The sequence below is a fragment of the Eleutherodactylus coqui genome, chromosome 12, assembly GCF_035609145.1.
Source record: "Eleutherodactylus coqui strain aEleCoq1 chromosome 12, aEleCoq1.hap1, whole genome shotgun sequence".
Taxonomy (NCBI): Eukaryota; Metazoa; Chordata; class Amphibia; order Anura; family Eleutherodactylidae; genus Eleutherodactylus; species Eleutherodactylus coqui.
Genome location: NC_089848.1, coordinates 77,371,959 through 77,396,209, shown reverse-complemented (window position 1 = coordinate 77,396,209; position 24,251 = coordinate 77,371,959). Strand labels below are relative to the sequence as shown.

General features: G+C 44.4%; 1 protein-coding gene across 1 annotated transcript in view; it reads right to left on the bottom strand.

The window, feature by feature from the left end:
* Positions 1 to 1,938: 1,938 nt before the first annotated feature.
* Positions 1,939 to 24,251, bottom strand: part of KCNH2 (potassium voltage-gated channel subfamily H member 2) — a 252,154-nt gene continuing 229,841 nt past the window's right edge. The window contains exons 8-15 of the mRNA XM_066585363.1: positions 14,490 to 14,689; positions 13,051 to 13,303; positions 12,758 to 12,951; positions 12,318 to 12,417; positions 11,536 to 11,802; positions 11,271 to 11,457; positions 8,866 to 9,022; positions 1,939 to 6,473 (exon numbers count right to left, since the gene is read on the bottom strand). Coding sequence (XP_066441460.1) covers positions 6,294 to 6,473; positions 8,866 to 9,022; positions 11,271 to 11,457; positions 11,536 to 11,802; positions 12,318 to 12,417; positions 12,758 to 12,951; positions 13,051 to 13,303; positions 14,490 to 14,689 — 1,538 coding nt within the window. The 3' untranslated portion in view covers positions 1,939 to 6,293. The remainder of the gene's footprint in view (positions 6,474 to 8,865; positions 9,023 to 11,270; positions 11,458 to 11,535; positions 11,803 to 12,317; positions 12,418 to 12,757; positions 12,952 to 13,050; positions 13,304 to 14,489; positions 14,690 to 24,251) is intronic.

The window sequence follows — 24,251 nt, the reverse complement described above, 5'->3', positions numbered from 1 at the left end:
AATTACCCCCAAGTGTTTGGAAACTTGGTGCAACTAAATCAGCAGCCTCAATATTTGTATGTACAGTAACAAATAAATAACACAACATTTCTTCGTGAGTTCCACAATTGTATCGGCACAAATCGCCCTCGCACCGCGCCTGGATTCCTGGAAATATGCAGTGATGGATACGGCCTCGTTTACACGCTATGCAGACCCGCAACCCGTAAAGTACTGCAATCGGCATCATACGGAGGGGATTCACAACTGGAACGTAAAATGCGCCAATTAGAGCATCCGCTGCGTGGAAATGGCGATTGGTATTTTACAAGGAAGCCCACCAGAGCGGAAGGTGAGAATATTGTGAAGACAGCGGACAGTAGTGTAAACATCCCAACGAGACGACACAGAGAACGCAAAGCCGGGAGCGAACAGCACCGGAGAACGGTGGGCGCTGCAGCAGATGATGCATCCCACGCATTTCATAGCGACGTTCACTCTCCCTTGTTCTTACATCCATCATCACACAACGGAAATGAGTGGTCACATGGGTAACAGACAGCGGTATACAACACATGGCGCTCCTTTTCATGGGGTGTACATAGAGCAGAGCGGTAGGAGCTGAGGGGATACCCTTGTTTCTACTCCGAGGCCCAGCGCAATGGCGGATAAGCCAACCTGATCTCAGCCTGCTGGTCACTATAAGACGTTTCTGTCAGACTTCTTGTAGACTAACGGCCTATTCACACGAGTTTGGGGCGATGCGCAAAAAACTCACATAAATATGAAAACAATGATCATGCCTCGTTCTGTTGCTTCTAGCATCTCCCCTGCATTACAGGACCTCAGCTACACTGCTGGCTGTCTGCTCACAAGCTTGCTGACTGTTTCCAATTACAACCAGCAGAATTGTGAATGGAGGATCAGAAAAGGATAAGAAATGAAACATGTTTGTTGAACGTCCCTCTAATCATCCCTCCATGGCTTAGGGGGGCAGCTATCATCCAAACCGGTACCTGGTAGAGCGAATGTAAGCGATAGAGAGAATTCGTTCACTAGTCGCCTTGTTTCAGCTCAACTAAGGGTGGTCTTAGGCCGGACGACTATGGATCTTTTGGTTTCCCTGGTCGTTCAGTGAACAGAGGCGGAGCGCGCCGAAGATCTCTGGCACCCGGCCGCCTCCATTCCCTGCAAACATGCAGTCGTTCAAAGATGAGCGACTTCCTGTTCAGACGGAGTGAGAAGTCACTGCGGACTACTGAGCGACTTCTCGCTCCGTACCCGTCTCATGCCATGTTTGGATGGGCTGACAGTTACCCTTAGTCACACGTTTGCTGGCAACTATTGGGCAGTGTACAAGTACCCTAAAAACAGTGGCTGGTTGATTAATTATCATCTGGTGTAAACAGGTAATCACTTGCCTCTCAACGATTTGCCAATAACTTTGCAGGTAGATCTGTACTTTAAGGACTGCGAACATGAGCAACAGTCGTTTTGTGTAAAAGTGCGCAAACAGCAGTCGTCTTGTGCTTTAGCAACTATTCAGACGGTACTTGTCCCATATAAAGCCCCCTTACCCTACAACTAATCTTAGGGCACTTAGTAGGTAAGATTTACTATCTTGTCCTGGTCTTGGCTTTTATCATACCCCACATACATCCAGAGCTGCACTCACAATTCTGCTGGTTGTTGCTTAGGATCTGTCAGCAATGTGCGGTCCACCCAACAGTCCGAGTTCCAGCTCCTGTGTGAAACCCATTCCCCAAGCAGTAGCATAACAAATAGGCGTATGCTTACCTCTCTCCGTTTCTGCTGTGTCCCGCGCCGCCACTTCGGGGCTCCCCTCTGATGTCACGTTTGCAGGCACTATAGCCAATAACAGATCTGAGTGATCGATCACGTGGGACACAACAGGAAGCGGGGAGAGGTAAGTATAAGCCTATTCGTTATGTTACTGCCTGCAGAATGGATTTTACACAGGAGCTAGAACTTGGACAACCCCTTTAAGGCTGGATTCACGTAGGCCATTTTCACACAGGAGTTCTTTCCGATTGCGATACGGACGGAACTCGCACGTGAAAATAACGCATCGATTTCAATGAGTTTGTTCACATAACGATTTTCCTCCAGCATTGATGCTGCGAGAGAAAAATTGCTGCACGTCCCTAATTGAGGCAACATAATGAACGGCACTTAGGCATTACCAAGTGCAAACTATACATCTCCCACAATGCACTATGGCGAACCATGATTTGTAACAAGAAGAACCGTCCGGAGCTGCTGGGAGATGTTGGCGCCTGCAGCCTGAGAATAAATAGAAAAATCTGCAGGATTTTAAATGCAGCTCTGGATGTGACTGGAGTAAGACACGATGTAGCTGAAGTGTAAGCGGTGTATTTACGATGCTTGAGTTGAGAGTAATCTTGAACTTTTCTGCACACTCCTACTTACAAATGGCTTATAAATGGCAGTACAGGCAAGAGCCAGGCCTAGTCTCCTAAGCGGAGGACCAATCTAGACCGATCTGTTGGTTCTCTTGTAGACATTCTCTGCTGAGGTTGGCATTAGAAGTTAACATGTTGCTTCCTAATTGGACACCTGAGCCAGAATCTAAAGTACTATTTATTTCCATATGTTAATATCTAGTGGGGCGCCGATTTACCAGTTCTGTGTCATCCTTTGCTCCACATTTGGCCACCATCCGGTGCATCTACCTGGTCGGCAGCGCCTCCTAGTGGAATTAGTTTTACATACTTTTTCTCTTCAGTTCCTTGAGGCCTCAGGACCCTGGTTATTCCACCGGACTCCAAACTCTCTTATACACCAGGTTTGCTCCCCTCCTTCTCTACCTCTTTAGCCTTTAACCCTTTCCAATCCACTGTCTGACGTCTAAAGACATTATGATTTAAGGCTGTGCAGCTCTGATGTTGGAAGACGTCCGTCGGAGTTCTTTTACTGTATATTGCCAGCCTCTCTGCTGTCGGAGCCTATCCAACGTGTCACCTCATGCAGTACTGGCTTTAGCCAGCAGATAGCACTGTTGTATAACAGCAGAAAAAGAGTAAGCCCCCTAGGAAAACCAGAATACAAATTGGATTGGAAATGGGTTAAAAATGACGTCTTTGGTACTTGTCTTCTCTGAGGCGCCCAGGAGCGGTAATACCGTGCAGCCTCTGAAAGGATGGATAAAGAAAGACGTGCAAAGAGGAGCTTTCCAAACAGCCTGGAAGACATAAAGGAGTGGATAAAACTAACTTGACGAGTCCCTCCATGGAGGCGAAACGCTCTACTCCAGAACCTTAGACACTGCTGTGTGAGCCAGCATCGGACGCACTGAGGAATCTTAGCCATGTGTTAGGAACAAGATCATTTCCAAGCACAAGTCGCTGCCAAGAAGAATCCTTTGAGACTGTAACTCCAGGAAACTGTATGTCAATTAAACGTCCGTGTTTGTAGATCCTTCTGTGTACACACATCCTCATTTTATGGAGTTCTATGATGCCATGATATGTTCTCTATGATGCCATCCTTCTCACACCAGTATCATTTAGTGCGTACCACCAGTTATAGAGTAAGAGACATATCAGAAGCTGTAACTGGTGGGCTTACGGGTTCGGAAACCCCCACCGTCCACTAGAACAAATCTGCTGGAGCGTTCAGTAGAGCACATAGTATCTTCGCCTCCTGTTAGGTCGCAGACTAGAATGCATGTCTACAGCCCGTCTGCAGCTCGCCCAAGTATATAGGAGCAGAAAGAGACCTCAAACCCCACATTATCCTATATGCGCTGATTAGGAATGGCTTTGTATTAAGGGCCAAACTTTGTCCGGACCCCTATCAAACTGTCAGGTCTACCCAAGTAATGTCAAATGTAGAAAAGTGTCACCTGCTGTAACTGACTAGTGAGTCGGAGAAGTCTGCTTTTAGTGATAAAATGTGTACGTTACTATAGGAAGCCATTATTATTAATTTTTCATGGTTTTTTGCCCGTATTTGCCTGCTAGGCAATATAAACATCCAGCATTTTTTGTGTCGAGCTATGTTTTGCCTCTTTCTACATTAGCTATTGAAGGGTTTTACTCATTGGGATTGTTCATGGTTACTAAGAGTTGTTATATTGCCCATTTATCCTGTTGTCATGCGTATATGAAAGCCTCATTTTTATTGATGTTGAAATGTGTGAATGAATGCTTTTATATTGACTAAAAAAAACCTAGCGGGGCTCCTTTGGCTCTAATAACATAGGATACAATGTGGTATACTTTCTACTAATGTCTGATACACTTCAGCTGGTATTTCCCTACATTCATCCTGCAAATGTCTAGTGAGTTTTCTCACAGATGAAACACTGGCCTTTCTACACTGGTGCAAGGAGCATCATCATTGGACAGTTGAGTAATAGAAGAATATCTAGGAAGTGACAAATTATGCTACTCCATCTTCACATCAGATGGAGGTACCTTGGTGTGGAGGATCCTAGGGAAAGCTGCCTGCCTGAGTGTGTTGTGCCAACAGTTATGTATGGCGGAGGTTCTCTTATGATCTGAAGATGTATTACATGTCATGGTCTCAATCTGTTGGTTGTAGTGGTAAGAACCATGAACAAGGAGGTGTACCTTGACATTCTAGGTAATAATGTGCTCCTGACAATGTGGTAATACTCTGGGAATGGTCAGTAATACTTCCAACAAGACAACGCGCCTTGTCACACACTGTCCAACACTGTTTTACGCTGGTTTGAGGATATGGATGTTTCGCTATTGGACTGGCTGCACAGAGTCCCGAACTGAATCCTACTGAACATCTTTGGGACGAACTGGGTAGTTGTGTCAGAAAAAATGAGCAACATCCATTTTCTTTGAAAGAGCTTGCCAGATGTTTGCAGGATGAATGGAGGGAAATACGAGTTGAAGTGTATCAGACATTATGATAAAGTACGCCAGGGAGAGTTTCCAATGTCATTAGGGTAAAGGAAGCCCCACTAGGTATTAACTTTCTGGAAATAAATACTACTTTTCTTGCTCAGGTGTCCAATTACTTGTGGTAGTATAATGTATATTCTGTGCTATTTCAAGGTGTGGACAACTATGGAGACCAAACATCCGATGCACATTAGGAGCTGGTGGTCTGGATATTCACAGTAGGACCTGGAGACAACACATTCAGGTCATACAATCCAGGCCAATGTTTTTCATTTCCAGTACAGTGGCTGCCCACCCCTGAGGACAGAGCAGAGGTGGTGAGGCTATTACATATACTCCTGCAATGGGTGTAAGATACAGGAGACCTTTACTAGGAATCCCCTGGAGAAGAAACGACACGTCACAAATGTCCCCATCCTAAGCTCAGGAAAAGGACAGCGAGACTTGGGTTACACCTGAGAAGCGCCTGGAGAACTTTGTGCTTTTCTAGAAGTTGATAAGTTTGGATAGGAGACACAGCGGTGGAGGCCAATCACAAACATAAGCCACAAGAACACAATTATTGACTATGGTAACAGTCCATGCACCCAGGCCTGTGACGCGATGCTCTGCAGACTTCTAGTGTCAAAAAAAGCTCGGTCATCACAGCAGCCAGGAGCTAAACGGTGATAGAACATTGATGAGTTGACCCAACTCCAGGAGACGTGTGTAGACTACAAAGGTTAATGAGACATGAACAGGAAAACAAAGCTCATCTACAAGGAACCTCACTTCCTTGGAGGAACCCTCAAAGGCAGGTCTGGAATAAGACCACCCTCCCATCCAAGCGAACCCGGAATCAGTCAGTATCCACAGAGCTGAAATGTTCCGTAATTTAAGAACGCTCAATGGAGCTGACGGAGAACTTCCAAGTTCTGGGTCATGGGAGTAAAGTATTTGCCTCTCGGCAATGAATGCAGTCCTCTCAATGATATATTCACTCTTTACCCAATTTCTCTGGATGCTGTCCTAGTGGTGGCACCTCAGGTAAGAGAGTGATGGGAGAAGATGGACAGAAATTGTAACTATGGGTTGCCTGAACCCAACCACAGTTCCGCGTGTCTACATACGGCTTCTCGTGGTTGACGCTCAAGATGCTGATATCACAGAAACGTCATTACCCTATTATGATGCAGAATTTTACATTTTCGGCCTCCTCCAGTAAGGGAAGATTCTGCTCCGTATTTTCCACCACCCGATGCGTCCATCCACTTGTAGAACGTCATGACGGGTGTCTGTGCTACGAAGTTTTCCTGGCGTGACTCCATATGGCCTTTTTTTTAAATTTTCTTACAGTGCCAGGGTTTGGCTTGTGCCCATAGTCTGACAGTAGATTCCCCAAAGTACCTGCCCCTAACTGCCCGGGTCAGAGGAATGTCTCTGTGGGGTTCTCAAGTCCAGGGGGTCCTCCAAGTTCCCGGGGAGCGAGAGCCGTCGAGGGCTGTATATGGGCTCCATGTGGAGAGTCTGGGGGACTAGAGGCGTTTCACATAAATTATACTTCATTCCTTCTACGTCCTGGTATTCAAAAACCTGCAGGGGGACAATCAGAGAGGTCATTATAATCCGCAGATCTGTAGACAGAGCAGGGGTGCAATAATCTACAGAATGTACCAGTCATGAGGCAGAGGAGACAGAGCAATGTTCTTTAAATTTATAGAGAGGTTACTGGTATAATAATCTGCAGAATATACCACGGTGTATTTGTCAGGAGATAAGACAGGACGCAGCAATGTTCTGCAGAGAGGTCAAAGGGTAACTAGCTTGCAGAATATACAATCATTAACAAAAAATATAATGCACCCAGATAGAAATGTGGGATTGCTGTGAAACTTAGTCTGCGGTTACATCTCAGGCAGATGTAGATGATACAGTTGTGGTCTGATAGACACATTCTACGGCCTTTCCACCAGAGGCCGTAGAAGTGCTTCCCCCGTTGCTCTATACAATGTTCTCAGAGGCTGGTTTTGTGTAGTCTAGCTCTTGTGTAGTAGGCGCCTCTACGACGTACTTGAAGATATTTTGTTCAGTTAACAGACTTTGAGAGGGGCGCATTATTGGAACGAGAGAAGCAGGGGGGTTGTTTCGATGAATTGCTGCCATATAGGCCGTTGTTAGGAAGTGATGGGAGCAGTGACCAAGCTGTTAGGTAGTGTTGGGAGCAGTGGTTATGTGAGGGGGCACTGGTGTAATATGTCTCCACTGGAAGTATGGGTGGAGACATAGGCTGGCCGGGCTGAGTTACAGGGGACAGACAGGTCACTCTCCTTGCCCCCATGCCTTCCATGTCCGCTCGTGACTCAGCTGTCACTCTCCCTGGCAGAGGGGAACTACCATCTGGAGGGGCCGGGGCTGAAGACGGGACATCCCCACAAAACAGCAGCAGCTGATTGTCAGCCGGCAAGTAACTGGCCGGCCAGGAGGACTAGAACGCTGTCTGTGGCACACTGCCAGCCGTAGGGAGCGGCATGCAGGAGCTGAGGGTCCGGTGCTGAAGACGGCACAACAGCCGCACAAAGCAGGAGCCTGTCACCCAGCACAAGTAACAGTGGAGATTGGACACAGCAGAGACCAGGAGAGCCGATCGGCAGCTAGGGGAGTGTCCGGGGCATTACCTCCAGCTCTGCCCGGTCAACCCCTAGCTTCCGGTGTCGACATATGACATCCGTACCATGTGAGGGCATGCACACACGGCAAACAGGCTCTGGATGGCCAAGACAGACCAGTATCGGGGACTGTTTGATCCGCCAACAAACATGAGTAGATCTAACAGTTTTGTTATCCACCATCCAGAGAAAGGTGCCAACTTCAATAAAGAATCCTGTCTCTGGACAGCCCATTTCCGAGCACTTACCAGAAGGAAATTTGGTGTCATAGCGCCCATTACGTGTCCTGCCATCAACACCCCAAAACCTTCGCCTTAGTTTGCAGTGGTGTCGTAAATGAGAAACCTAGACTGTTATGGACTGGAACCGTATTGTCTGAAGCGTGAATTCCAGGTTTTGTTTTGGAGCCGATGACAGTTGTGTTCGAGTCTGGAGACCTCGGGGTTGAGCGCCTCAATCCTGCCATTGCTGTGGAGCAGCACACTTCCCCCTGCTGGTGTGATGATCTGGAGGTCATCGCATACATCAGTTGGTTACTTTTAGTAGTGTTACGAGGAACACCCTACAGCCACGTGTGTTCCTCTCATGGTGGCTTCCAAGAGGCAACTTCCAGCAGGATAATGCCTGGCCGCACACACAAGGGGGTCACAGGAATGTCCCCACAACATTGTCATACTTCCATGGCTGGCTGGTCATCAGATTTATCACTTATTGAGCATTTATGCGACCCGCTGGGACGCCAACTTTTGTCATCCTACGGGTGTGCAGGATTTAGAGGCTCAGTGGCAACAGTGGTAGGTGAATATGCCACAGGATAACATACGGAGCCGGCATGCCTCCATGGCCGACCGTATCTCATCGCGTATCCAGGCTAGAGGCGGCCAACAGAGTATTAGAGTCTCCTTTGTCTTGTACAGTTTTCTCCCCAATAAACGTATCCTTTTGCTCTAAAATTGTAATCCCGTACTTCTATCATCACAACAATCATACATACAAAGTTTCATTCAACTCCAACAACTCTTTGTTGGTGCATTACTTTTTTGTCAACAAGTGCATCGCTGTATCCGTTAGGAAGCAGAGAGGACGGAGCGATGATCTGCAGATGTCTGTATGTAACATGAATATGCCTCTGCCATAGCTAAGATCTCTAGAGAGGTTGTTGGTGTAATAATCTGCAGCATATATCACTAGGTATCTGCCTGGAGGTAGATGGGAGCAGAGCAATGTTCTGCAGAACTCCAGAGAGGTCAGTGATGTAACGATCTGCAGAATACATCACTATGTATGTGTTTTCAGGGTTCTTGGGGTGCCGTGGTTACCTGAGAAGAGGATGCCATGGTCTGCTCTCCACACGGGGTGCAGCTGGACATCTGAGGGGGTGAGGACACGGTGCTGTACGCCGGGGGGACGATCACCATCTGCTTCTGCAGTAACTGCATGATAGTGTTTATGTCGGTCACCATGCGGTTCTCCAACCTGGAGGAGAGGACAGATAGTGAGAAGAGAGGCAGGAACCTCAGAGAGTGATGAGAGGAGGACGAAACACGGGGTACAAGGTCACCGTATGAGAGATGATATCCAGAAGAAAGGAGCTACACAAATAGTGTCACCAAAGACGAGAAGGAAAGGATAACCATCAGGTGGCGTAATACAGAGGGTGAAAGTGAAGGAGAGTAGAGTAATATTAGAGGGGGAAAATACAGGTAAAAGCTGAGGGTGAAGTTTTACTATTCAGACTATAACCTAGAGAGAGTACCATCACTTAAAGGAAGTTCCGCTACTTAAAGGGGGCACTATTACCTTGAAGGGGCAAGAGAGAGGACACTATTAACAAATGGTGCCACAGAGGGGTCATTATAACTAAGTGGCACCACTAGTATTGGGGTGGGGGGGGGGTGTGAGAGGTTTGTCGGAGGTAGTAGCAGGATGGGGAGCATGCACAGAGACAAGTCATGGTTGGGAGACAGATTCATAGCACTTTGGGCCAAGATAAAGAAAAAAACTGAAAACAGATGTTGCCAATCAGAAAAGGCATCAGCTGTGATCACTGGAGGTACCTGCACTATAATCACTATCAGGCCAGTTTCAGACGAGCTGTAATATGGACAAGCGTCCAGACCTGACCATGGGTCTACTGATTCAAACTCATAGCATCACAGATCCAAAAACGCACCTGAAACTGGCCATATAGACAAGGTATATTGTTCTTGGTTCTGGTGCCGTATTTATGTTATGAGCTTGATTCTAAACTAGGGCTTAACAGCAGCTTTGCTCATGACAGGGGCTTTGTAAGTAAAGATCGCTGTGTAGCACTGTGCCATCGCACTGCTAACGAGCTCAAAAGAGTTGCAGTGTGAGTCGCAGGTTGGATTTTTTGCAGCCTCGATACAGCGGTCATGGCAACCTGTGACTTGTACTGTGACTCCATTGAGTTCAATGGCAGTGCGATGTCACAGTGCTACCCAGTGATACTTGTTGTGGCAAAAGCTACTGCCCAGTCCTAGCAATATATAGTGCGCTTGGTTCTGGTGTCATAGTTATGCTATTAGCATTTATGTTATGAGCTTGGTTCTGGTGTCATTTATGTTATGAGCTTGATTTTGTAATTATGACATGAGCTTGGTTATTTATGTACTGAGCTTGGTTCTGGTGCAGGTGATGGCCGCACAATTTTGCCGGCAATTTGTGTGGCAACTAGTTGCCACATGTGGGCTTGGTTTGTCTGTAGTTAGTTGCATTGTATGTTTCCACCCTTAGGCTTCATTCACACAGGTGTACATCAGCTGCGCTTTCACGGCCGGCCGATATATGCCACCTATCTGAGGTATTGGTTTCCAATGTCTCAGTTCAGATGGGTGATTTACCAGTGCGTAAAAATGGTCGGCCGGCAAAGATAGAGCATATGGTGGGCATTCCAGCCGGCCGGTTTTACGCGGGCCTGGAAAGATAGTTCTGGAACTATCTTTTCTGGCCAGAATACGGCTGGTCGCATAGACTCCTATGGGAGCCTATGAGAGCTGCCGGCAAAAGGAAGTGGAAAGGAGTTTAGCTGCGTGTATGCTTAACTCCCACCCCCATCCCTCCTCTCTCCACCCCTTGCCGACTGTCTGCAGTGGGAGGGGACGGGAGCTAGTGTGGTAAACTCCTACCTCCTCTCCGCCCCTTGCCGGCTGTCTGCAATGGGAGGGAGGTGGGAGCTAGAGTGCTAAGCTTCCGCCCCATCCCATTGCTGGCAGCGGACAAGGGGCAGAGAGGAGGTGGGAGTTTACCACACTAGCTCTCGGACTGTCCCTTTGTCAACACCCAGCGAGGGGGCGAAGAGGGGGAGGCAGTTTAGCAGAGCTGAACTGCCTCCAACCCCCACCCTCCGATGGCATTCCGGGTGCGGACGCTCTTGGCCGTCTGAATGGGCGTTAAAATGGGAGTTTTAAGGCCAGTTCATGCCATTTTCAACCGTGTGAATAAGCCCTTAGAGCGGATGGTTACCAACGGGTCAGTGCACTGCAGTTACACTTCAGGCTAAATGATTAGGGAGCAGTCACATTATAGAAATAACCACTAGAGGGGCTGTGGAGCCATATTTTGGAACCAGCAGTATAAGGGGGAGTGGAGTTATATTATAGGGGTGAGGAGGACAAGGGGGGATAATAGGGTGGAGCTATATAATGCAGTTGACATTTTCCTTGTGGCGGTGGCGATTTGGTTGTTATATACGCTCCATCACCTGTTGAGTTGCTTCTGCAGTTGATCCAGCCTGTTCCCTAATTCACATTTTTGCCGCCGGCTGAGGGAAGGCACGGGAACACTGAGGGTGGAGTGGGTGGGTATGGTGCATCGCGGCAGCTCCTGGTACTGACGTCCATTACGGTCTCCCCAAAAGCTGAAGATGTTTGATACATTGGAGAACGCTCCTGAAAGAAGGGGAGCACAGCGTGAGCGGCGTATACATGTAAAGGGCAGCCTGTGACTCTGATCCCTACGCACCATACCTGACAGATGATTGCACACGTCCCCCCCGCTCCGGTCCCCCTCTGCATCTCTCCCGCTCGCTGCTGTGAAGTTACTGCATGTAGCCCGTGTTGGCGACAGCTCAATGGTGCTGGACACTGGTGCGGGTTGTTCATCATCACTGGACGATGGACTGGATGGGGGGCTACTGGGCTGCTCACCCCAATTTTTTTCCTCTGGAGCTAAATTGTTCCGGATCAGCCTGCTCGACCTCTGACCTTTCTTGACCTCCCCAACGTTGTCAGCATCTATGGTGGGAAACAGAATATGTAGAGAAAAGTCACCAATCACTACCACTACACGGAAAAAGAAGAGTGGCAGTCATGATGTATGTTGGCATACAGATGTAGCAGAGCTGAGGTTGTTATTTAACCCAAACAGCATTTTACAGGTTAAATCCATGCATAATAGTAACTTTGTATAACCGTAAGGTACAAGTTTAAGCTTCAGTCACATCCATAGCTCTTTAGTATAAAGCCTGGTGTAAGCACTACATCTCTCACAATGCATCACAGTGGAGCGAGCTCTTTAGAGACAGTGATCGAGCTGGTAGCAAAACTCACGTAGATGTGATTGCAACCAGTAAACAATATGATTTTTGAAGGCTGCTTTGGATGTGATTGGAGTATAAGGCATAATGTGACTGCTCATCAGTGCAAACTCTGCATCGTGGCCTCCAAGCCCTTCATGATTTCTTCAATGGTCTGTCCTACGATGCATATTCCTGCTGCTCAGATCATAAGTAAGTACGCCCCATCCTCACCTTTGTCGGTGCGTCTGCGGAATGAGAGTTTTCGCCGCCTGAGCTTGTTAAATCCGCTGTCAGACTCGTCACTGCTCGGAGATCCTGGAATCATGTTAGTCTGAAACAGGAAAGAGCAAACTGCTTAAACTGGTGCTGAAACCCCCCGACCAGACCAAGGACCTTGAAATCTACTAGATTAGATGAAAAGAGGTGCACACAACTTAAAAAAAAAGAGTGCTCCCCTAGAGCAAGTACATATCTTATTGTCTTATACTCCAATCACATCTGGAGCTGCATTCATAATACTGCTGGCTAAATGCAGCTCTGGTTGTAACTGGAGTATAAGACATGATATGACTCAATTAATTATAATCATGGTCTGCCAGATATGACCAAGGGACACCATGTCCTCCCTGAGAGGTTTGTGATTGGCTGCGGGACTGCTTATCCACACTCACATCTCGCAGGTTAAAGGTGATCTCTAAGCTGGACCAGAAATAGTCAGAGAATTCGGGATACATGTCCAGTACTTCCAGCAAGTCTTCCCGGTGAATCTTGTGAAGGTCGCAGTAGGTTAAAGCTCGGACGTCCGCGTTGGATTTCCCAGGCCGTGCGTACAGATTGAGGGGTTCTCCAAATATATCGTTCTTCCCTGTGGAGGAGGTGAAACAGTCAGAAGAGTCAACTGTACGGAAAGCGGGACCCAATACAACTGGTGGAGGAGACTGATAGACTCCAGTGGGATACTCACCCAGTATGGCAACCACCACGTCCCTACGTAAGATTTCAATGGATCCTCGTGAAAGGAAGTACAGAGCTGTAAGAACATCGCCGGCGTGCACCAGGGTGTCCCCAGGGGGGGCGTGGGTGGTCTTAAACTTCATGGCCAGGGCCCGCAAACAGCCCTTTGTGGCTCCTTTGAAAGGTTTGCAGTTCTGAAGAAGACTTCTGTTCAGATGGAGACAAATGTCCGCCTGGAGGCACTCGGGGAACCCCTTCAGGACCTTATTAGGGGGGATACAAAATTATCTGATGTATGAGAAAAAAAGGGTGAGAGGAAAGATACAAAGAAAACCAGAGGCAATGGATATAGGGAAGAAGGTGAAAAGTAAATGTTATGTACAGAGGAGTTCAGAATACTGAAGAGCATGAGTGATGCGGGTACAGAAGGGCATCAGTGATGGGCAGTACAAAAGACAGAAGGACAAGAATAATGAGGGTACAGAAGATAGAAGGACGTGGGTCATAATGAGTACAGAAGGACAAGACTGATGGGGGTACAAAAGATAGATGGACATAAGTGACGATGGGTACAGAAGACAGAAGGACAAAAGTGATGTGGGTACAAAATGCATGTGGGCATAGGTGATGGTGGGTACAAAAGATAGATGGACATAGATAATGGTGGGCAGAGAAAGCAGATGGACATAGATAATGGTGGGCAGAGAAAGCAAAAGCAGATGGACATAGATGATGGTGGACACAGAAGACAGAAGGACATGAGTGATGTGGACAGGGAACACAGATGAACATGAGTGATGGTGGATACAGAAGACAAGGACATGGATGATGGTGGGTTCACAAGACATGAGAACAGGGGTGATGGTGGGTATAGAAGACGGTAGGATATAAGTGATGGTGAGTACATAAGACAGAAGGATATAAGTGATGGTGGTTACACAAGCACATGAGTGATGTGGACACAGAAGGCAGAAGGACATGAGTAATGGTGGGGACAGAAGACAGAAGGACATGTGTGAGGGTGGGGGTAGAAGGACATGAATGATGGTGGATACAGAAGGACATGAGTGATGATGGATACAGAATACAGAAGAACATGGATGATGGCAAGTTCAGAAGATAGTAGGATATGAGTAATGGTGGGTACAGAAGAACATTAGTGATAGTGGGTAGAGAAGACAGAAGAACATGGATGATGGTCAGTTCAGAAGATGGTGGGACATGAGTGATTGTGGGAATAGAATAAGTGATGGTGGGTCCAGTAGACCGTAGGACCTGAGTGATGGTGGGTACAAAAAACAGCGAGACAAGAGTGATAGCGGGCACAGAATACAGAAGGACATAATTGCTGGTGGATACAAAAGACAGAAAAACATAAATGATTGTGGGCAAGAAACATGGGTGATAGTGGTGAAGACAGGGAAGAGAAGGAAAAAAAGTTGAACTCACGGCGTTCATGTCGATGCCATTGGTATAAGACCATGCATGCTGGAAATATTCCTCCAAGCGCTGCCGCAAGGGGTTAGGGATCTGATGGAAACGGATGAACTCACGGACACGCAGCATCTGGGTGTGGTAGCGGGCAGTGCCAGAGTACAGACGCTGGATGATTGCAGACACATTGCCAAAAATGCTGGCATACATGAGAGCTATGGAGACAAGGAAGGCAGAGCTAGAGAAATGACATCCTACATTCTCCTCACTGCATTGCTACTAGTAGACTATAATAACATCCAGCACCACGAGTTATCTACAGATGTAGCAGAGCCAAACCTGTCATTAACACTTAGTACTGCATACATTGTTTTATGCACTGCGATGACTTACTGACTACAGATAATGCGGTAGGTTATCCGGCAGTCCTATCATAGTCAGTACACTAAGAGGACCACATGACGAGTTCATATGATTGTGCAGAGCCTGGTGTAAAGACACTTCCCAAAATACAAATGGGGAGAGCTCTGTGCCAACACTGAACAAGTAGGGAATGCTGGGGGATATAAACTGGCAAGCCTGCAGGATAATAAGTGCAGCTCTGGAGTAAATAATACAGGATGTAACTCAGGATCAGTACAGGATAAGTAATGTAATGCATGTACACAGTGACTCCACCAGCAGAATAGTGAGTGCAGCTCTGGAATATAATATAGCATGTAACTCAGGATCAGTACAGGATAAGTAATGTAATGTATGTACACAGTGACTCCACCAGCAGAATAGTGAGTGCAGCTCTGGAGTATAATACAAGATGTAACTCAGGATCAGTACAGGATAAGTAATGTACACAGTGACTCCACCAGCAGAATAGTGAGTGCAGCTCTGGAGGATAATACAATATGTAACTCAGGATCAGTACAGGATAAGTAATGTATGTACACAGTGACTCCACCAGCAGAACAGTGAGTGCAGCTCCGAAGTATAATACAGGATGTAACTCAGGAACATCATGAGAAAATTGCAGCGATATCGCAGTTGTGTTTTATGCGACATTACTGCATTTTTCACACCTGCGCAATCTGCAGTTCAAGCGGACCATAGACAATAGACAATCATGGGCACCCGCAGCTGAATTTAAGAATGCGGATTTGATTTGCAGACATTTTGGTTCGGAAAACAAATTGCAGCATGCTCCGTTTTTCTGTGGATCCCGGAGGTACAGCTTTCATTGAAGTCAATGGGAGCAGTCCGATCTGCGGCCGGTCTGCAGATGACAGTGCAGACCTGCCGCGGATCCCACGGGAAAGCAGGAGATTAAAAAAAAAAAAAAATCCACTACTCATGTGCGGCGGCCCACCCACATCCGCAGTGAAGAGGATGGAAGACTCGCACAGCCACGCAGAGGATCTGGATGGGTAAGTAATGACCTCTTGCTGCAGGCAGGGTGGGATTCCGCTGCCGTTTCCCGCCTGTGGACATGAGGCCTAAGGGGGTAAGGACACTTTGGTTCCCCTGTTGACTGAGGTTTTTAATGAGTGCCTATCCTCAGGCATTTTGCCAAAGTCAATGAGGAAGTCAGTCCTAATTATTGAGGCAAAGGGTAAGGATTAGTTCCGTATTGAGAACCAGTGACCCATAGCGCTCCTCAATACGGACAGGCTACATCAGAAGTGCTTTTCAACAGGCTGGTGAAGTTTGCCCCGCAGCTTCTTTTGGGAGTTCCGCACTGCTCTGTTCCAGGTTGCAGCACATTTAGTGCTGTGCTCCGTGTCCGGGAAGCCATGGTGCGGGCAGGGCGAGACCTTATAAGGGGTTTTTGCTGTCTTTGGATTAGGCTAAAGTTTTTGATCAGGTCAACCACAAGTACCTCTGATCTTTCCTTTTGAGGTACATCCTGCCAGAGGGGGTTCTTAATTGTCCTAAGACCCTATTTGCAGGAGCAGAGAGTTTCCCCCGAGTGAATGCATATAGTGAAAGCAAATTGTTTGACAGGAGGGTTTTGGGGACTCACTTCCCGGGACCATTGGCCCTCAGGGACTGGTCAGGATCTGAGGGAAGGGCTCATTCTTTTAAATTCTGTAAGAATTCCTTTAAACTATTGGGATTTGGTTTGATGCTGCTCCCATGGTGCGCTATATGTAAGGGACAATCTGAAGTGTAGGAGTACCCAAGGAAATGGACTATCTCTGGGAGGTGTGTGAAAATACGCTGCAAAACATGGACTACTTACTGCTTCATTGTCCTTTTAATATAGAGGTATACAACAGGGTAGGGGCTTCCATCGATTGGATGCAGCTAGCTTACCTCTCCTACGATGAGACCTAGGTGGCAGGGGCGACTTAACTTTATTCTTAGTTATTGCAGTGCTCAGGCATTTTACTTGGAACACATGGTGTCTATACACATAGAGGTGAGGTAGATTCTCCTCAGTATATACACACAGAGGTGAGGTAGATTCTCCTCAGTATATACACATAGAGGTCAGTTAGATTCTCCTCAGTATATACACATAGAGGTGAGGTAGATTCTCCTCAGTATATACACACAGAGGTGAGGTAGATTCTCCTCAGTATATACACATAGAGGTCAGTTAGATTCTCCTCAGTATATACACATAGAGGTGAGGTAGATTCTTCTCAGCATATACACGTAGAGGTGAGGTAGATTCTTCTCAGTATATACACGTAGAGGTGAGGTAGATTCTCCTCAGTATATACACATAGAGGGGAGGTAGATTCTCTTCAGTATATACACATAGAGGTGAGGTAGATTCTCCTCAGTATATACACATAGAGGTGAGGTAGATTCTCATTGGTATATACACATAGAGGTGAGGTAGATTCTCCTCAGTATATACACATAGAGGTGAGGTAGATTCTCCTCTGTATATACACATAGAGGTGAGGTAGATTCTCCTCAGTATATACACATAGAGGTGAGGTAGATTCTCCTCAGTATATACACATAGAGGTGAGGTAGATTCTCCTCAGCATATACAGATAGAGGGAGTGATATTCTTCTCAGTATATACACATAGATGTGAGTGATATTTTCCTCAGTACATACAAACACAGAGGTGAGGTGGATTCTCCTCAGTATATACACACAGAGGTGAGGTAGATTCTCCTCAGTATATACAGATAGAGGGAGTGATATTCTTCTCAGTATATACACATAGATGTGAGTGATATTTTCCTCAGTACATACAAACACAGAGGTGAGGTGGATTCTCCTCAGTATATACACACAGAGGTGAGGTAGATTCTCCTCAGTATATACACATAGAGGTGAGGTAGAGTCTCCTCAGTATATACACATAGTGGTGAGGTAGATTCTCCTCAGTATATACACATAGAGCTGAGGTAGATTCTCCTCAGTATATACACATAGTGGTGAGGTAGATTCTCCTCAGTATATACACATAGAGCTGAGGTAGATTCTCCTCAGTATATACACATAGTGGTGAGGTAGATTCTCCTCAGTATATACACATAGAGGTGAGGTATATTCTCCTCAGTATATACACATAGAGGTGAGGTAGATTCTCCTCAGTATATACACACAGAGATGAGGTAGATTCTCCTCAGTATATACACATAGAGGTGAGGTAGAGTCTCCTCAGTATATACACATAGTGGTGAAGTAGATTCTCCTCAGTATATACACATAGAGCTGAGGTAGATTCTCCTCAGTATATACACATAGTGGTGAGGTAGATTCTCCTCAGTATATACACATAGAGCTGAGGTAGATTCTCCTCAGTATATACACACATAGAGGTGAGGTAGATTCTCCTCAGTATATACACACATAGAGGTGAGGTAGATTCTCCTCAGTATATACACATGGAGGTGAGGTAGATTCTCCTCAGTATATACACATAGAGGTGAGGTAGATTCTCCTCAGTATATTCACATAGAGGTGAGGTAGATTCTCCTTGGTATATACACATAGAGGTGAGGTAGATTCTCATCAGTATATGCACATAGAGGTGAGGTAGATTCTCCTCATTATATATACGTAGAGGTGAGGTAGATTCTCCTCTGTATATATACGTAGAGGTGAGGTAGATTCTCCTCTGTATATACACATAGAGGTGAGGTAGATTCTCCTCAGTATATACACATAGAGGTGAGGTAGATTCTCCTCTGTATATACACATAGAGGTGAGGTAGATTCTCCTCTGTATATACACATAGAGGTGAGGTAGATTCTCCTCTGTATATACACATAGAGGTGAGGTAGATTCTCATCAGTATATACACATAGAGGTGAGGTAGATTCTCATCAGTATATACACATAGAGGTGAGGTAGATTCTCATTAGTATATACACATAGAGGTGAGGTAGATTCTCATCAGTATATACGCATAGAGGTGAGGTAGATTCTCATCAGTATATACGCATAGAGGTGAGGTAGATTCTCCTCAGTATATACACATAGAGGTGAGGTAGATTCTCCTCAGTAAATACAGATAGAGGTCAGTTAGATTCTCCTCAGTATATACACATAGAGGTGAGGTAGATTCTTCTCAGTATATATGCATAGAGGTCAGTTAGATTCTCCTCAGTATATACGCATAGAGGTGAGGTGCAGTCTCCTCAATATATACACATAGAGGTCAGTTATAATCTCCTCAGTATATACGCATAGAGGTGAGGTAGATTCTCATCAGTATATACACATAAAAGTGAGGTAGATTCTCCTCAGTATAAAATTCCTTACCCTAGGCTTTATGGTTTCTGAGAAAAGAATGTCATGTACCGCAGATTATTGCACAGTTTTTCACGATAAGAATTGAATATTGAAGTTATGATCCCTGTAATTTTTCCTATTTAGGTCCTAAAGAAGGTTGTGGCAAATTTTATATTTGTATGACACCGGGAAGTTAGAGAATTAGTGCCGAATCAGTGAGTGAGTGAGAGAGGGCTTTTGCCTTTATATATATATATATATATATATATATATATATATATATATATATATAGCTATTTGGGCTGAAAGAGGGGAGATAGTTTTGTGTGTGTAGTCATGTTGTTTAGTTTGTTTTGCCGTGATGCATTTGCCGTGATATTGAAGATATTCTTTTATGTTCCGCATCTTGACTGGTTTTGTTTATTGTTCACTTTTATACATATTGTTTTTACTGTGTTTTCTACTCTTTCGATAAAAAAAAGATCTACAGGGTGTAACTCAAAATCAGTGCAGGATAAGTAATGTATGTCCAGTTATTTCAGCAGCAGAATAATGAGTGCAGCTGTGAAGGATGGAACTTGGGAGCGCTCCCGGATAAATAATGTTTAGCCGCCTATGTATTTCAATACTATAAATATAACTTATAAAATCTATTGCTGAGATTAAATTGCATGCAGCCATATATTATCTCCTGCTCAACCAAATCCCTTGAAAAATGGAGCTGTCTGAGTAGGTACTGTATTTACACCTTCTGACCACTGGATGGCAGTGCTGCCTATCTTATAATAAATTATAAACATGAAGATTCAATAAGCAGAATCCATCTTGGAGCAGGAACGGTCCGCTGTGCTTGCGCATAAATCTCTGCCCCTGGGTGCAGCTTTGGACGTGATATTTACAACCGAATATTAAAAAATGGAAGCTGACGTCATTGAGACGAAGCTACAGTAAATGTCACCTGCAAAGTACTGGGGATGTGTCATAAGTGCTGCAGGCAAAGGGCAGAGAATGGTAGCAGAAGCCATATGGGTCAGCAGAGAGACCCTGGAGACGGTGCAGGCTATGTATGAGTGGGGGGGACCACATGCTGGGAAACTCATTAATGCCGGGGTCAAGCCAAGGTGTGCTGGGGTGAAATGCACCAAATTTAGAAGTGCGTCTCTCTTAATAAATCTGGCCCATGTTTTGGCAGGTCGGGCGCTTGAAAAGCAAATCTATGCCAGCTGTGCGCTGGTGTCAATTTGGGCTGGAATTTCTACCGGTTTGTGGCGTAAATGTTAGTAAATCTCCATAGGAGGGTCCGTCCTACTGAAAAGTCCGGCAAAGTTTTTGAAGTGTCAACAGCAGTGTAAAAGCCCCAATAAAAGTCATAATTTTGTGTGAAATCACAGCATGCGCCAAAATGTAAGATTTCTTAAAGGGAACTCCGGAGGACTCAAGTTGAGAAACACCGCTCTACGCTATGGGGGGAAATGTATCAAGCCACATACGTCCATTTACTGCATTAACGGGAGCCCTCTTCTGCTCGCTGCCTCCCCCTGTGTACGGTAGTCAGTGCTGGTAGTGCTGAAATCTCGTGAACGCACCGTATGACCCTTTACTAGTGTCTCCCGTCTGCTGGAAGACGCGGCCAGAGGGGTCCATGACGCATTTGTAAGATTTCAGGGCTACCAGTGATATAGTCAATACACAGGTGGATTTAAGACGACTTTACTGGTAACAGGTTCTCTTTAATGCAGAAAACGGGCGTAACTGCCTCGATAACGTCCCTCCATAGTCTAGAGCAGGGGTCTCAACTTCAGTCCTCAGGGATCCAAGCAGTCCATGTTTTCAGGATTTCCTTAGTCTTGTACAGCTGATGTGATTGTTGGTGCCTGAGAAATGGCAACAGGGGCTCTCCTAAGGGCTCCTATCCATGGCCGAATTTTCACTGCATTCCCCGTGGCAATAATCCAGCCACGGAGAACGCAATGAACGCTTTCCATACCGTTGCTATCAAAAGTACAGCCCCTCTGTCCACCAGCCGAGAATCATAGGGCTGCGGGTCTGGAGGGCTGCGGTGGAGGAACTCTAATGGAAGCCTCTCTATTCCTCAGCATTCCTGGGCTGATGTCTTACTGAAGCATACGGAGCTCACACAGATCTAGAGGAACCTAATGTGCCAAACCAACACTGTGATACGATGCAGCAGTGAATGCAGTCAGCGCTGCTAGATACACTATGTAGACTCAGCCTGGAGGGTTACATTCTTCCATTATTACATTTATGCGAGAGGCAATTACTTCACACTGTAATTTACATAAAGAGCTGAGAGCCTGTAAAAACACTGTGTGGGAAATGTCTCAATTTTGTTTTCTTCATTCACATGCAGAGCTGCTTCATATTCTTGTACATAGGAGGCAGTATTATAGTAGTTATATTCATGTACATAGGGGAAGTATTATAGTAGTTATATTCTTGTACATAGGAGGCAGTATTATAGTAGTTATATTCTTGTGCATAGGAGGCAGTATTATAGTAGTTATATTCTTGTACATAGGGGGTAGTATTATAGTAGTTATATTCTTGTACATAGGAGGCAGTATTATAGTAGTTATATTCTTGTACATAGGGAGCAGTATTATAGTAGTTATATTGTACATAGGAGGCAGTATTATAGTAGTTATATTCTTGTACATAGGAGGCAGTATTATAGTAGTTATATTCTTGTACATAGGAGGCAGTATTATAGTAGTTATATTGTACATAGGAGGCAGTATTATAGTAGTTATATTCTTGTACATAGGAGGCAGTATTATAGTAGTTATATTCTTGTACATAGGAGGCAGTATTATAGTAGTTATATTCTTGTACATGGGAGCAGTATTATAGTAGTTATATTCTTGTACATAGGAGCAGTATTATAGTAGTTATATTCTTGTACATAGGAGGCAGTATTATAGTAGTTATATTCTTGTACATAGGAGGCAGTATTAGAGAAGTTATATTCTTGTACATAGGAGGCAGTATTATAGTAGTTATATTCTTGTACATAGGGGGCAGTATTATAGTAGTTATATTCTTGTACATAGGGGCAGTATTATAGTAGTTATATTCTTGTACATAGGGGGCTGTATTATAGTAGTTATATTCTTGTACATAGGAGGCAGTATTATAGTAGTTATATTCTTGTACATAGGGAGCAGTATTATAGTAGTTATATTCTTGTACATAGGAGGCAGTATTATAGTAGTTATATTCTTGTACATAGGGGGCAGTATTATAGTAGTTATATTCTTGTACATGGGAGCAGTATTATAGTAGTTATATTCTTGTACATAGGAGGGCAGTATTATAGCAGTTATATTCTTGTACATAAGAGGCAGTATTATAGTAGTTATATTCTTGTACATAGGGGCAGTATTATAGCAGTTATATTCTTGTACATAGGGGGCAGTATTATAGCAGTTATATTCTTGTACATAGGAGCAGTATTATAGTAGTTATATTCTGGTACATAGGGGGCAGTATTATAGTAGTTATATTCTTGTACATGGGAGCAGTATTATAGTAGTTATATTCTTGTACATAGGGGGCAGTATTACAGTAGTTATATTCTTGTACATTGGGGACAGTATTATAGTAGTTATATTCTTGTACATAGGGAGCAGTATTATAGTAGATCTATTCTTGTACATAGGGTGCAGTATTATAGTAGTTATATTCTGGTACATAGGGAGCAGTATTATAGTAGTTATATTCTTGTACATAGGAGCAGTATTATAGTAGTTATATTCTTGTACATAGGGAGCAGTATTATAGTACTTATATTCTTGTACATAGGGGGCAGTATTATAGTAGTTATATTCTTGTACATAGGGGGCAGTATTATAGTAGTTATATTCTTATCCATGGGGGCAGTATTATAGTAGTTATATTATTGTACATAGGGGGCAGTATTACAGTAGTTATATTCTTGTACTTAGGGGACAGTATTATAGTAGTTATATTCTTGTACATAGGGAGCAGTATTATAATAGATCTATTCTTGTACATAGGGGCAGTATTATAGTAGTTATATTCTTGTACATAGGGGGCAGTATTATAGTAGTTATATTCTTGTACATAGGGGGCAGTATTACAGTAGTTATATTCTTGTACATAGGGGACAGTATTATAGTAGTTATATTCTTGTACATAGGGGGCAGTATTATAGTAGTTATATTCTTGTACATAGGAGGCAGTGTTATAGTAATTATATTCTTGTACATAGGAGCAGTATTATAGTAGTTATATTCTTGTACATAGGGGGCAGTATTATAGTAGTTATATTCTTGTACATGGGAGCAGTATTATAGCAGTTATATTCTTGTACATAGGAGCAGTATTATAGTAGTTATATTCTGGTACATAGGGAGCAGTATTATAGTAGTTATATTCTTGTACATAGGAGCAGTATTATAGTAGTTATATTCTGGTACATAGGGAGCAGTATTATAGTAGTTATATTCTTGTACATAGGAGGCAGTATTATAGTAGTTATATTCTTGTACATAGGGGGCAGTATTATAGCAGTTATATTCTTGTACATAGGAGCAGTATTATAGTAGTTATATTCTGGTACATAGGGAGCAGTATTATAGTCGTTATATTCTTGTACATAGGAGCAGTATTATAGTAGTTATATTCTTGTACCTAGGGGACAGTATTATAGTAGTTATATTCTTGTACATAGGGAGAAGTATTATAATAGATCTATTCTTGTACATAGGGGCAGTATTATAGTAGTTATATTCTTGTACATAGGAGCAGTATTATAGTAGTTATATTCTTGTACATAGGGGGCAGTATTATAGTAGTTATATTCTTGTACATGGGAGCAGTATTATAGCAGTTATATTCTTGTACATAGGAGCAGTATTATAGTAGTTATATTCTGGTACATAGGGAGCAGTATTATAGTAGTTATATTCTTGTACATAGGAGCAGTATTATAGTAGTTATATTCTGGTACATAGGGAGCAGTATTATAGTAGTTATATTCTGGTACATAGGGAGCAGTATTATAGTCGTTATATTCTTGTACATAGGAGCAGTAT